General features: G+C 42.7%; 1 protein-coding gene across 1 annotated transcript; it reads right to left on the bottom strand.

The window, feature by feature from the left end:
• Window positions 1–6,698: 6,698 nt before the first annotated feature.
• Window positions 6,699–10,121, bottom strand: LOC127299457 (heptahelical transmembrane protein 4). The gene is made up of 3 exons (XM_051329421.2): window positions 9,710–10,121; window positions 9,321–9,612; window positions 6,699–7,475 (listed from the first exon to the last, which is right to left on the bottom strand). The coding sequence occupies exons 1-3, from the start codon at window positions 9,922–9,924 to the stop codon at window positions 6,822–6,824; spliced, it is 1,161 nt and encodes a 386-aa protein (XP_051185381.1). The 5' UTR covers window positions 9,925–10,121; the 3' UTR covers window positions 6,699–6,821.
• Between the last annotated feature and the right edge of the window lie 5,762 nt (window positions 10,122–15,883).

The raw sequence follows: 15,883 nt of genomic DNA, 5'->3' as shown, positions 1-15,883 counted from the left end.
ACACGCCAGCAGCTCTTTTTCTGGCACCGTTGCCGGGGAGATCAAGACACGCTGCAAGGGGAGTCTCCACATCCAATCTCTTTACTTTGTTTTGGTCTTACTTTACTTTACTTTATTTACTGTCTTGTTTGCTCTATATCTAAAAACACAAAAAAATTAGTTACTTTACTTTCTGTCTTATTTACTAGCTCTATATCGAAAACACACAAAAATTAGTTACTTTATTTACTGTCTTGTTTATTTGCTCTATACCAAAAACACAAAAAATTAGTTACTCGCATTTACTTTATTTACCTTTTGTTTATTTCATCATGCTCCATCCTAAGTTTACTCTGGAAAAAATACCGGTAGGACAAGGGTCTATCATTGGAAGAGATAATATAGAAGAATTTTTCACCCATGTTAGTATGGATGAAGATTTTGAAGATATACCATTATTAAAAGTTGCTCCTACTTATGAAAGTGCTTCTGCCTGTTTAGTACACATGTTGGAAACTAGATTTGTTAATCTCAATCCCATAATACAACATATGTTTCTTACACTTTCGGATATGGAGATGGGAGAAAAGAGAGATTTTGTTTTAAAAGTCCTTGTTAGAGAATTTGAAGATATAGCTAAAGAAGCTAGAAAAGTTTTTATCAAGCATAAGAGGCTTGGTTTCTTTCCTGATTTTAAACGAATACTTGAAAAGATGGATATGGATAGAATAAAGTACACTAATAATGTTAATGATGGTAAGGAAATTAAAGCACCGATACCTAGTAAGCTCCTAGGGATGCATGAAGCTTTAGAAAATAACTATGCTTGGCTTGTTCCTGAAAATTTGTTTGATGAGAATAGTAAGCCTAGGAGCAATGAAAGAGGAGTTACTTATATAGACCAGATACAATGCATTGTTGAGAAAACTCCCGACTCCCTAGGTAATAATGTTGATGCTTCATCTCTTGAAAATACTTGATTTGCACTTTCTGCGCCTAGCTGAAAGGCGTTAAAGAAAAGCAAGTTTCATTTTATTTACTGTATTGTTGAGTCTTGGAAGTTGTTTACTACTGTAGCAACCTCTACTTATCATGTTTTTGTGCCAAGTAAACTCTCTATGGTAAAGTTGATGCTAGATTTGGATTGCTGGGCAGAAACATCATTGCTGTCTGTCACGAATTCGCGCAGAACTCTCGGTAGAAGAGTAAAAAAAAATCTAAAAATTTACGTGCGTGATCCTCAGATATGTACGCAACTTTCATTAGTTTTGAGTTATTCCGTTTGAGCAAGTTAAGTGCCCCTAAAAAATTCGTCTTTACGGACTGTTCTGTTTAGACAGATTCTGTTTTTTATTTCGCCTTGCCGCTTTTGCTATGTTGAATAAGTTTCTTTGTTCCGTTAACTTTCAGAAGCTTTGTGCAATGTCCAGAAGTGTTAAGAATGATTATGTCACCTCTGAATATATGAATTTTTGATTATGCACTAACCCTCTAATGAGTTTGCTTGAAGTTTGGTGTGGAGGAAGTTTTCAAGGGTCAAGAGAAGAGGATGATATACTATGATCAAGAAGAGTGAAAGGTCTAAGCTTGGGGATTCCCCGATGGTTCATCCCTGCATATTTTAAGAAGACTCAAGCATCTAAGCTTGGGGATGCTCAAGGCATCCCCTTCTTCATCGACAACTTATCAGGTCACTTCTAGTGAAACTATATTTTTATTCTGTCACATCTTATGTTCTTTACTTGGAGCGTCGGTTTGCTTTTATTTTTGTTTTGGTTTGAATAAAGTTGGATCCCATCATCCTTATATTGGAGATATTACGCTCCGCTTTTTCATATGGAACACTTATGTTCTTAATTGTGCTTTAATGTTCATGGCGAAAGCTGAAATTGCTTCGTTGATTGCTATTTGGTTGGAATCAGAAAATGCTGCATATGGTTTGGAATAACTTGGCAATTGTTTGAGCTCTGATAGATCATGTTTAAGCTCTTGCATCATGTAGTTTAATCTATTAATGGAGAACTACCGTAGAGCTTGTTAAATTTGGTTTGCATGATTGGTCTCTCTAAGTCTAGATATTTTCTGGTAAAGTGTTTGAACAACAAGGAAGACAGTGTAGAGTCTTATAATGCTTGCAATATGTTCTTGTGTATGTTTTGCTGTACCTGTTCAAACTTGTGTTTGCTTTGAACAACCGTGCTAGCCCAAACCTTGTACTGAGAGGAAATGCTTCTCGTGCATCCAAACACCTTGAGCCAAAATCCATGCCATTTGTGTCCACCATATCTACCTACTATGTGGTATTTTTCTGCCATTCCAAAGTAAATTACTTGAGTGCTACCTTTAAAATTTCATTCCTTTATCTTTGCAATATATAGCTCATGGGACAAATAGCTTAAAAACTATTGTGGTGATGAATATGTAGTTATGTGTCTCAGTTCTTATAAGTTGTTTGTTGAGCGGTAACCATGTTTCTGGGGACGCCATCAACTTTTTACCTTTGTTGGATATCATGTGAGATGCTATGCATGTTCGTCTTGTCTGAAGTAAGTGCGATTTCATGATCAAATGGTTTGAGTATGCATATGTTAGAGAAGAACATTGGGCCGCTAACTAAAGCCATGTATCATGGTGGAAGTTTCAGTTTGGACATACAACCTCAATCTCTTACTAGAATATTATCTGTTGTTGAATGCTTAAGCATTAAAAGAGGAGTCCATTATCTGTTGTCTATGTTGTCCCGGTATGGATGTCTAAGTTGAGAATAATCAAAAGCGAGAAATCCAATGCGTGCTTTCTCCTTAGACCTTTGTACAGGCGGCATAGAGGTACCCCTTTGTGACACTTGGTTGAAACATATGTCATGCAATGATAACCGTGTTATCCGAGCTGATTAGGACAAGGTGCGAGCACTATTAGTACTCTATGCATGAGACTTGCAACTTGTAGGAAGTATTATGCATAGCACATATGAATTATTACTACCGTTGACAAAATTGTTTCTATGTTTTCAAAACAAAAGCTCTAGCACAAAAATAGTAATCCATGCTTCCCTCTGCGAAGGGCCATTCTTTTACTTTATGTTGAGTCAGTTTACCCACTTCTTTCTATCTTAGAAGCAAACACTTGTGTTAACTATGTGCATTGATTCTTACATATTTACTTATTGCACTTGTTATATTACTCTATGTTGACAAATATCCATGAGATATACATGTTACAAGTTGAAAGCAATTGCTGAAACTTAATCTTTTTTTTCGATAAAGGATGCTTTTATTACTTTTGGTAAGCAATTACATCCAGCCTCTGCACAACCAGGGTGCACACAGCCGTTTATGAGTCTTTTTAGGACTAGAAAAAGTTCAAAAAAATAGAAAAAGAACTAGGCGAAATACATATCGAAGCGATGAAACATATAACGCCTAAGATGTGGGTGGGGCTTCAGTCCGTAGACTATGCTGACACCCATGTAGAGAAAAAGTATCCCTCGCCGTAGCCTCCAACCGTGTACAGACCTCCGTAAATAGATCTCGGTTCTCCATGCGCTGAAGAGGTAACCACAAACGGAGAATACATGTACATTTGTAGATGACCTGCAACAAAGAACAATTTTTATCATTGAAAATCTTGTCATTCCTACTCAGCCAAAGCGCCCAGATAACTGCTAGCGCCCCCACCCTAAGAAGCAACTTAAACCTTGAATCTATACCATGCAGCCAATTGCCAAAGACATTGGCCACACTAGTCGGAGGGTACAAGGTAGACGCTACTTGGATGAAACTTAATCATCCTTTGTGTTGCTTCAGTGCATTCTACTTTGAATTTATTGCTTATGAGTTAGCTCTTATGCAAGTCTTAATGATGCTTGTCTTGAAAGTACTATTCATGAAAAGTTTTGCTATATGATTCATTTGTTTAGTCATTATCTTTTGTTAGCAATCTTTTGCTTCAGATCACTCCATTCATCTCATATGCTTTACAATAATGTTGATCAAGGTTATGTTGGTAGCATGTCACTTCAGAAATTATTTGTGTTATCGTTTACCTACTCGAGGGCGAGTAGGAACTAAGCTTGGGGATGCTGATACGTCTCAAACGTATCTATAATTTCTTATGTTCCATGCTACTTTTATGACAATACTTGAATGTTTTATACATACTTTACATCATTATTATACATTTTCCGGCACTAACCTATTAACAAGATGCCGAAGCGCCAGTTGCTGTTTTCTGCTGTTTTTGGTTTCAGAAATCCTAGTAAGGAAATATTCCCAGAATTGGACGAAATCAACGCCCAGGGTCCTATTTTTCCACGAAGCTTCCGGAAGACCGAAGGGATAACGAAGTGGGGCGACGAGGCGCCCACACCACAGGGCCGCGCGGCCAGGGTGGGCCCTGCGCCGCCCTATGGTGTGGGGCCCTCGCGCCGCCCCCTGACCTACCCTTCCGCCTACTTAAAGCCTTCGTCGCGAATACCCATGTACCGAGAGCCACGATACGGAAAACCTTCCAGAGACGCCGCCGCCGCCAATCCCATCTCGGGGGATTCAGGAGATCGCCTCCAGCACCCTGCCGGAGAGGGGAATCATCACCGGATGGCTCTACATCATCCTGCTCGCCTCCGGATTGATGCGTGAGTAGTTCATCCTTGGACTATGGGTCCATAGCAGTAGCTAGTTGGTTGTCTTCTCCTCTTGTGCTATCATGTTTAGATCTTGTGAGCTGCCTAACATGATCAAGATCATCTATTTGTAATGCTACATGTTGTGTTTGGTGGGATCCGATGAATATAGAATATTATGTCAAGTTGATTATCAATCTATCATATATGTGTTGTTTATGTTCTTGCATGCTCTCCGTTGCTAGTAGAGGCTCTGACCAAGTTGATACTTGTAACTCCAAGAGGGGGTATTTATGCTCGATAGTGGGTTCATGCCTCCATTGAATCTGGGACAGTGACAGCAAGTTCTAAGGTTGTGGATGTGTTGTTGCTACTAGGGATAAAACATCGATGCTTTGTCTAAGGATATTTGTGTTGATTACATTACGCACCATACTTAATGCAATTGTCTGTTGTTTACAACTTAATACTGGAAGGGGTGCGGATGCTAACCTGAAGGTGGATTATTTAGGCATAGATGCATGCTGGATAGCGGTCTATGTACTTTGTCGTAATGCCCTGATTAAATCTCATAGTAATCATCATGATATGTATTGAATCTTTATTTGTCAATTGCCCGCCTGTAATTTGTTCACCCAACTTGTTATTTATCTTATTGGAGAGACACCACTAGTGAACTGCGGACCCCGGTCCATTCTTTACATCTGAATACAATCTACTGCAATCATTGTTCTCTACTGTTCTTTGCAAACAAACATCATCTTCCACACAATACGTTTAATCCTTTGTTTTCAGCAAGCCGGTAAGATTGACAACCTCACTGTTACGTTGGGGCAAAGTATCTTGATTGTGTTGTGCAGGTTCCACGTTGGCGCCGGTTTCACTGGTGTTGCGCCGCACTACACTCCTCCACCAACAACCTTCACGTGCTCCTTGACTCCTACTGGTTCGATAACCTTGGTTTCTTTCTGAGGGAAAACTTGCTGCTGTGCGCATCACACCTTCCTCTTGGGGTTCCCAACGGACGTGTGCATCACGCGTAATCAAGCTCTTTTTCTGGCGCCATTGCCGGGGACCTGAAGAAAAGTTGCACCCCAGAGATTTCTAACTCCCACGTCAACTACACGCCAGCAGGGAACATGGGAGAGAAAGTTTGCGGCGGGATCGAATCCCACGGCCTTTAAAAATGGGGAGGAAAATATAAATGAAAAAATAAAAGCTCACCAAAAGTAGAAGACATGCGTTGCACTGCCGATTGATTAGGATGTTCTCCTGCAGTAAGTGACTTGTATTGAGGCTTGGATGTATAAGGGAGAGTTTCCTCCTCTATAGCATTGAGATGGTTGTCCATTGCCTCAAGTACAACTTCTGTGTCACGAAGTGTTGTGTCTTTGTCAGAGAATGAATCCAGGTTGGTAGGATTGCCCTCGGTTGAAGGATTGGAGCAGACATCAGCTTGACAGATTGCATGGGATTTGAATAGAATATATCCTCCTCTCAAGAAATTTTCAGAAGAGACGACGTTAGGAGACAGAACATAGAAACCGAGACAGAAGGCTGCCGATGTTATCACTACAACAAATGGTAGATGGTTGAAGCAACCAGATGGATGCGGTTTGAATGCTTTATGTGTTGTTGTCTTCAACGATGTTATCACTACAACAAATGGCTCTTAGCAGTTTAGTTGCTTGAAGCAAGAAGATGGTTGCACTTGTGAGTTCCTCGATAGTTGCTGTCTTTTAGTGATAACCTTGAAGCAGATAGAACTCAAGGAACATCAATTGAGTCTTGCCTTGAAGCAAGTGATTTGCTCCTTGAGTTTTTAATGTAGTGCTGCTTCAACGATGGCCTTACAAGGTTCTCAAGGACACATGATATGTTGATGTAGATTGGCGTATGCTTTCAGTTCTTTTTTGTGGTGTTGTTCAATGTCTCAATAGTATTTTACTCTAAACTTTATTTACATATAGCGTACATCTCCAATCAATTATAATGCATAAGATTGTCCGGTACCAGCAGCTCTTAATCCCTTCATAATACAAGTTACACCACACCCATTTAATAATCGAATAACCTCCTAATAGGAGATTTCTATATACTCTTCCACTAAAGTACACAGTTTCTCCACGCCTGATCCCTCCATCACCAATTCGATGAATGGATTCCGGCAGGAGCTGTAGCTGTACTGCTGCAGCCTGCAGCATGCCATTGCCATGGTCGGTCACCAGCACTTGTCGGCGTCCCTCCACCTGAGGTACTCGACGCCGCCCAGGTAGTGCGCGTACGCGCCTGCGATGACGAAGAGGTGGAACAGCTGGTGGCTGTGCCCGACAAGGTCGAAGCGCCCGGGGAACCACCGCTCCGGCACGCGCAACGCGTAGACCGCGGCGCCGAGCCCGTAGAGCGCGCCCATGAGCGCCTCGTAGCCCGCCGTCACGACGGCCTCCTGGCGGCCGCCGTAGAGCAGGAGCTTGTGCGCCACGGGGACGAACCCGGACACGCCCATTAAAGAGAAGAGCGCCGCGCGGAGCGGGCGGAGTTCGGGCGCCTGGAACGCCGGCACCAACGACGCCGTGACCGCCGAGGCGCCGAAGGCGGTGATGAAGCCCATGTAGAGCCGCTGGAGCCCCGGGTGGCACAGGAAGGAGTAGTAGACGACCGGGTAGAAAGAGGTGACGATGAGGGCGGCGATGCCGGCGTAGTCCAGCCTGAGCGTCACGTACGCCGTCCGCTCCGAGTGGCACAGCACAAGGTGGCACGCGCTGCTCGTCAGCAGGCACACCATTGCGCCGCACAGGTAGGCGAACAGCGGCCACCGCGTGATCGGATCGGCGGAGGCGGCATCCGCAGCCCGTGGCGTCCGGCCGGCGTCTTCCTGCATTTGCAGTTCATGCAGGATTTTAGTATAGTAGTACACTCATTTTGTGTTCGGGCTGAAGCTTAATTTGTCGGACGTAGCACAGTTGCTAGAATGGACCTCTTTCTGTGTTGTGAAATAAACTGATGAATATTCAGGAGAGATCTAAGAGGTAGCTGTGTAACTAGTCAAAGTACAGTTATGTTCTGAATCAAGCGGTACCATATTCTACTTGATCTTGATTTCTGGTTACAAAGTTGGTGAGCTACAGTGCAAGGATTCAAATGGGCAATGGATTTCTGGTCCAGGACATGCCCAGACCAAGGACATCTAGTTACATCGGGTTTATGTATGGATCCCTGAAATATGGATCTGGAGATATAGAACTTCGGTCCTACACGCCGTGTTCTCAGACATCCGCTTGGTCTTCAAAACGCAAGTTGATCGAGTACAATTTGTACAGATCAGCCCTCCATGGTATTGTACTAGGCATCCTCATAGTTATGAAGTATTTTTTTTTTTTGAGGTAAGTATTTTGTCTTTTACCTTCTCTTCATTCCTTCTTGCAGCTATGTGTACCTTAGTTATGTAGATATCGGGTATGAGCTCTTTGCTTGTATCTCCTTTGTAGGATCTTTCGAGTTTAATAAAAACGACCTTTATCGAAATGAACTTTCGGGTAAAAGGACGTGACAAATCCTTTTTTGATCTTTTTGCATAAAATGATCTCTTTCGGGTAGAAGGGCGGCGTTGGAGCGGCGAGGCTGGTAGAGAGCAGCGGTGGCTGGTGCGTGGGAGGAAATCGAGCGTGCGATCGTGAGAGATCGAAGAGAAGCAATGGGGAGGGTAGAGAGTGATGCGCGAGACGAGCAATCGACCGAGGTAGCTCGGGAGGAAGTGTTTTCCATCTCAAAAGCCAGAACATATGCAATTCATTGTTATTAGAAAAAAAATGCATAAATCCCAGGGGCTGCTAGTGTGTACATGCGGATCTGCAGCTTACAGCTAGTTTATTGGATTGGTTGACCAAAACGAGCTAATCAAGGCTCGCGGCACCAAATAGGTGGTTGTCCATCACATTCATGGGAAAGTAGAGCGCCGCACTACTTCTATTCTCTGATTGCGTTGCTCATAATCAACTCCATGTAGGTGACACGATCTTGAAGGTGTCATTTTGACCATCAGTTTTGATGCAAGCAAGTTATCTTAGGTATAAAAAATTTCATTACCAACTATAGGTACATTAAACTATATGTGCATTGGACAAATGAATCTGGCAATACAATTTTGTGTTGATTGTTGTCTGGCACATCTACCAGGCTGGTTGTCGGTGATACTTTGTTTATTGATGTTTAAACCTGAAATGTTTGACTATATAGATAATTTGGTTCAGCCAGCTTTGCAAGCACGCACACACTGTCACTAGCAAATCAATCAGTTGGCTAGAACCATAAGTGTGGAAGGTGGCTTTGCGAAACATTATGGTTGGCACAAGACGAATAGACCATGTACCAGAAGTAAGTAAATCAACCTATCAAAGTAGTACCATCTGTACTAGTACGTGTGCCCTACTCTGAACAAAAGTACACCAACAAACATGCCTTGCATGCATCACGCTCAAGAACCCTAGCTTAGCTAGCACAGGAAAGCAAAAGAAGAATCAATGCAATGCAGATGCCCTGCCACACCACCGCCCCATTAAGAACTTGCCAACAACCTAAGAAAAAACCAATAGGGATTCAGCCTACCTAACCTTCAACGAGGTGACAGGTCCTCCCAATTAGCCAGAGCACATGAACACATGACAAAGGCACTCAGCTAAACCAATAAAGAAAACAGAGTAAGTAGTCGAATCAGTGGTACCTGGATCAAGGCAACGTGATGGTGAGAGGGCGAGGAGGATGTGTTGGGTGGACAGCTGGTTGGGATCTTCTCCTCGTTTTCAGACAAATCTGTGGCAGCTGGAGGTAGCAGGAGGCAGGCCGCAGCTGCCTCATGCTTCAGCGCCCCCGTCATGTTGGCCATCGACATCAGATCTCCCCAGTAGCTCCTCGCCGACGATGCATCTTCGAATGTGCCGCTAATGCCGTCACTTGGGATCACCATTGCCGTGAGGACCGTCAGGCACAAGAACAGCAGGAATCCTACCAAATGTCTGTGCAGAAACAGAGTTCAGATAATTTGGTGGCCTGGAGATCATCTTCCTCGATGATGCGCGCGTGAGCATATGTATACTGGGTTCAGGGACTTACGACCAGACGTTGAGGGTCTCGTTGTGGATGGAGAAGATGCTGAGGATGGTCTCCCGCATTGGCCACTCGCAGCGGTAGTAGCCGTGGATGAACTCGTTGTCCTTGAGCCACTCCGGCAGCGACTCGTAGCCGATCAGCTCGCACTTAGGCTTCTTCTGTTGCTTCTTCTTCTTCCTGTCGCCGGAGCCTTTGCAGGCAGCGCAGGAAGAGGCCATGGTTTGCCCCTTCAAGCTGCTCGTCAGTCGTCACCCTTCTCTCCTCCTTGCTTTGCTCTTCTTGGATGTGCCACCCACGAAAAACTCGTTCAGGTACAGCTTTGACGTGTGCAGCTCCACAGGACAATATGCATACCAACAGAAGGAAAGGATGTCGCCGACGGTGGTTGTTTGTTCAAAGGTAGAGAGAGAGAAAAGAGGTTCTGTGGGTGTGCGTGTGGAGAAGCAGAGCACTCTATATATGCACACGTCTTCTCTCTGAATCGATCTATCCCTCATGTGATTGGTGGCACGTTGCTCTATAGAGCCAAAGAAGAAGTGCAAGCAATTTGGATCGCAGAGGCCATGTACTGATTCTTATAATATTCCAAGTCGATCCCTCCACATAGATGCCAAGATTCCGATGTCTCGTGGCATATTAGTTGTGGTCCATATGTGGATTAATCTAAGGAATCGACACTGCAGTACCACTCATGAGGAAATTGCACAAACCACTCACTTTTGGTGTCTCTGTTGCACAAACTACTCACTATTCACGTCTTTTGCAGAAAACACCAACTTTACGTGTAGTTGGTTGCAGAGAGGTCTAATTTTAAGATTAGGCTAGTTAACAGCAAATCTGACGGATGGATCCATGGCAAGTGATGATGTGGCACCCGAGTATCATAAACTAGATTTTTTCAAGTATTTTTAAAAGTTTAAAATTTTTCAAATAAATGAAAATAATATAAATCGAGCAGTATGATGGCATGTACTTGATGGCTTTAAATTATGTTAAACTTTTCGAGATTACTTATGTCATATTGTTTCAAATACTATAATTTTTTTGGAACTTTTTAAAAAGTTTGAACCCAATTTTGACCACATCACACAAAAAGTGATAAATATTTTGAAGTATTTCAAAGTTTTCTAGATTTGTTAATTTATATTGTTCAATTTATTGGAATTTTCATAATTTTTAAGGTTAAAAAGAATAGTTGATGACACGTGGATGCCACATCATCACTCACTGTGGGCCTTGTTTGTCAGATATGCGATTAGCAAGTCTAATCCTTAATTTGGACCTCTGTGCAACCAACTACATGTAAAGTTGATGTTTTCTGCAAAAGACGTGAAAAATGAGTGTTTTGTGCAACATAGACAACAATAGTGAGTGGTTTGTGCAATTTCCTCTACCACTCATCGCAGGCGCATCAAAACAGTTAATAAAAACGCGGCCTAAATATAATAAATAAATAATGTTCTGTTAGTTCAGTTTGATATTTGGAACACATGAAGTAGACGGGAAATCAATCAAGACAAATATTAGACTCAAGGAGACAAACATAAGTTTGTACTTTTGTCTTGGATGGGGTTAGTTAGTTGTCATTTTGTCTACCTTTACTTCTTGTTGCGCTTAGTGCCATAAATCTTTCTGAAGACAAATACATACGTCCACAATTTGAAAGTTTCCCACAAAAAATAGTGAAAAGACTAAAGTCAGAGTCATCCCTACAAGTACCAATACCGTTATCAATTGAATCCCAACCAAATCATGTGATATCGGTCCTCCATCCTAGATTCCGCTAGATAGTGTCATCTTTCACTAGTAGGAAACATGCAATCGTGACGGCGGCACGAGGAGCTCTAGCTTTGGCATGGTGCATCAGTGCAACAACCGTGTTGGTCGGCCAACATGGGGGGCCTCCTCCCCCGAGCCCATACTAGCTAGCGGCAAGGTTGATGGTGGTAGCAGCCCTCTTCTTCGACGATGAGGCCAGAGCGGCTTCTTGCTTCTCTGGTGGTGGTTTAAGCAGGCAACTGTGTCCCGATCCCTCGTCACCAGTCAGTTGACTCCGATAGCATTAGGGTCATGGGGAAGGACTAGGGTGAAAGCCCTGCTCGGGGCATGCATATCACAACGACGTCTCCAAGCGGAGTTTCCTTCATGGTGGCGTGGTCTTGGTCCAGAGTGTGCCTTCCTCTCCTCCGGTGCCACCTCCTGGGAGAAACCATAGGTCTGATCCGTCAAACCAGGTAACAACGACGACGCCGCTCTCCGTCGAAAGAAATCGTCTGAGCTACCTAGGGAGATGGTGATGTGACATCTGGAGTCTAACGAAAATCCAATACGCTATCGGCGTTGGCTGCCTAGGGCATGGGCCTCCGAGGCCCAAATTAAGCATGGTAGACGCAGTTTGGTCATCGTCCTCCCCAAATCTGAAGGATCCTTCCTTCTTCTTGCCAACTCCCTAGAATCAAGAGGGGGGTACGTTGCTATGGGTTGCCTTGGAGTTGCGGTCATGCTTTGGTGGTGTATTGTTTGGTCCGTGATACGGTCCGGAAGCGATGTGCTCCACCTCCTCACCAACTCAACACTCATGGAAGGATGTTGGGCATGTCAGAGTTGTTATCATCAGGTCGTTCATAGAGGGTGCGCTCTAAGTCGGTTGATGATGCATTGAGTAAGATGAGTGAGGTTGCATCCGTCCATTGCGGTTGTATTGGCCACCTTTCCTCAATAAAATATGATAAATCTTCTTTATTCTGGAAAAAACATACAGATTTGCTAATTCTCACTATACTGGGAATTAAGTTAGGGCTCAATAGAATTAGGGACCGTCTGATTTTGATGTGCTTTGCGATTCTGTTTTAGCTAAGTTTTCCCGTTTCAGGCCTGGTTATCGATTTTGAGTTAAGATTTATTTTACTGAGCGAACTTCATTGTCTGTTATCTTTATTTTGCTCGGTCTTGCTTGCTCTCGTTGACGTTTTTATTATACAGGCTTCGTTGTTTTCTCTTGCCTTGCAGAAACGACTCGATACGTAGCGCGTCACCGCCTTCGTGTCGCGTGCTTTTCCTGGTCACCAAGCGTATCATCTCGTGTACGCGTGTTAGCTAGCTTATTTGTTTGCATGATTCCTTTATTTTTTCCCTTCAATTTTTTTCTCTTTTCTTTGGTATTTCTTCATGCGTTTTTATTTCTATTTTCCCTTTATTTTTTACTTTAAAATTCAGTTTTTTTACTATTTTCCATTTAATCTACAAGCTTGGTCCTATTTTATAGTGGGATATGTTCTACCGACGTCATTTTTTATGTATAGTAGGATGCTTTTTATTATTAGTTTTTATCAATCAATATTAAGACATGTTTCTTTTTTATTTCATGTTTTGTTTGGAATATGTGTTTCTGGGACATAACACTTTTTGTGCCTCGAATAGGCGAGATTTGTTTATCAGATGGAATATTCTTGTTCCCTTAGTAGACTAGTTCTATTTCTTGGATGCAATATCCTTTGTTTCCTAAGTAGACGTGATGTGTTTGTTGGACACAATATTCATGTTCCCTGAGTAGACGAGATGTGTTTCTCGGATACACTATTCTTGTTTCTCCGACTAGATGATATTTGTTCCCTCGACGCAATATTCATGTTCGCGGAGTAGACAAAATGTGTTCCTCGGACTCAATATTCTTGTAATTTTTTTTTGCAAGTGGAGTTTGAAACTGCTAGTGAAATGCTTTGAAATCCGTGCTAAACCCTAGTTTTAGTTTGTACCAGTTGCAAGTGTGGTCGCAACAGACCTTTGTTGCCCAATAGCAAGTGTTGTTGCAACTGGGTGAGAAATTAATCCATGCTAAACCCTATTTTTTTTTAGTTTGTACCACTTTCAAGTATGGTTTGGTTAGTTTTTTTCTAGCTACAAATGGGGTTGCAAATGAGTTTTTTTTACAGTTGCAAGTTGAGTTGCAACTAAGAGATAAATACTTTGAAATTCTTTCTAAACCCTAATTTTGTCAATTGCAAGTGGGATTGCAACTGTTTTTTCGGTTGCAAGTGAGGTTGCAATTGAGAGAGGGATGCTCTGGAATCCGTGCCAAACCCTAAGTTAGTCAACTGAAAGTGGGATTGCAAGTGAGGTTTTTTTTCCCATTTGCAAGTGAGATTGCTACTCAATTTTTCCCAACCGAGACATAAATTCTCCGAAATCCGTTCTAACCCTAATTTTGTCAATTGTAAAGTTAGTTTACAACTTAGTTTTTCCCATTTGCTAGTTAGGTTGCAAGTGAATTTTTTCCCCAGTCGCAAGTCGAGTTGCAACTGAAATTTTTCCAGTTACAAGTTGAGTTGTAACTGATATTTTCTTTATAGTGGCAAGTTGAGTCATACCTACATATTTACCAGTTTCAAGCCGAGTTGTGATACGTCTCAAACGTATCTATAATTTCTTATGTTCCATGCTACTTTTATTACAATACTAGAATGTTTTATACATACTTTACAGCATTATTATACATTTTCCGGCACTAACCTATTAACAAGATGCCGAAGTGCCAGTTGCTGTTTTTCTGCTGTTTTTGGTTTCAGAAATCCTAGTAAGGAAATATTCTCGGAATTGGACGAAATCAACACCCAGGGGCCTATTTTTACACGAAGCTTCCAGAAGACCGAAAGGGAGACGAAGTGGGGCCACGAGGTGGCGACACACCAGGGCGGCGCGGCCTGGGCCCTGGCCGCGCGGCCATGTTGTGTGGGCCCCTCGTGCTGCCACTTGACCTACCCTTCCGCCTACAAATAGCCTTCGTCGCGAAACCCCTGTACCGAGAGCCACGATACGGAAAACATTACTGAGAGGCCGCCGCCGCCAATCCCATTTCGGGGGATTCAGGAGATCGCCTCCGGCACCCTGACGGAGAGGGGAATCATCACCGGAGGGGCTCTACATCATCATGCCCGCCTCCGGATTGATGCGTGAGTAGTTCATCCTTGGACTATGGGTCCATAGCAGTAGCTAGATGGTTGTCTTCTCCGCTTGTGCTATCATTGTTTAGATCTTGTGAGCTGCCTAACATGATCAAGATCATCTATTTGTAATGCTACATGTTGTGTTTGGCGGGATCCGATGAATATAGAATATTATGTTAAGTTGATTATCAATCTATCATATATGTGTTGTTTATGTTCTTGCATGCTCTCCGTTGCTAGTAGAGGCTCTGGCCAAGTTGATACTTGTAACTCCAAGAGGGAGTAATTATGCTCGGTAGTGGGTTCATGCCTCCATTGAATCTGGGACAGTGACAGAAAGTTCTAAGGTTGTGGATGTGCTGTTGCTACTAGGGATAAAACATTGATGCTTTGTCTAAGGATATTTGTGTTGATTACATTACGCACCATACTTAATGTAATTATCTATTGTTTACAACTTAATACTGGAAGGGGTTCGGATGATAACCTGAAGGTGGATTATTTAGGCATAGATGCATGCTGGATAGCGGTCTATGTACTTTGTCGTAATGCCCTGATTAAATCACATAGTAATCATCGTTGATATGTATTGAATCTTTATTTGTCAATTGCCCGCATGTAATTTGTTCACCCAGCATGTTAGTTATCTTATTGGAGAGACACCACTAGTGAACTGTGGACCCCGGTCCATTCTTTTACATCTGAATACATTCTACTATTTTTACTGTTCTTTGCAAACAAACACCATCTTCCACTCGATACGTTTAATCCTTTGTTTTCAGCAAGCCGGTGAGATTAACAACCTCACTGTTACGTTGGGGCAAAGTACTTTGATTGTGTTGTGCAGTTTCCACGTTGGCGCCGGTTTCACTAGTGTTGCGCCGCACTACATTCCTCCACCAACAACCTTCATGTGCATCTTGGCTCCTACTGGTTCGATAACCTTGGTTTCCTTCTGAGGGAAACTTGCTACTGTGCGCATCACACCTTCCTCTTGGGGTTCCCAACGGACGTGTACATCTACGCGCATCAAGGCATTTTTCTGGCGCCGCTGCCGGGGAGATCAAGACACGTTGCAAGGGGAGTCTCCACTTCCAATCTCTTTACTTTGTTTTTGTCTTGCTTTACTTTATTTTATTTACCGTCTTGTTTGCTTTATATCAAAAACACAAAAAAATTAGTTACTTGCATTTAATTTATTTTGTTATCATGTCTAGTCCTGTACTTGTTTTTA

The sequence above is a fragment of the Lolium perenne genome, chromosome 5 (genome assembly GCF_019359855.2).
Source record: "Lolium perenne isolate Kyuss_39 chromosome 5, Kyuss_2.0, whole genome shotgun sequence".
NCBI lineage: Eukaryota > Viridiplantae > Streptophyta > Magnoliopsida > Poales > Poaceae > Lolium > Lolium perenne.
This window is presented reverse-complemented; position numbering and strand designations above follow the sequence as displayed.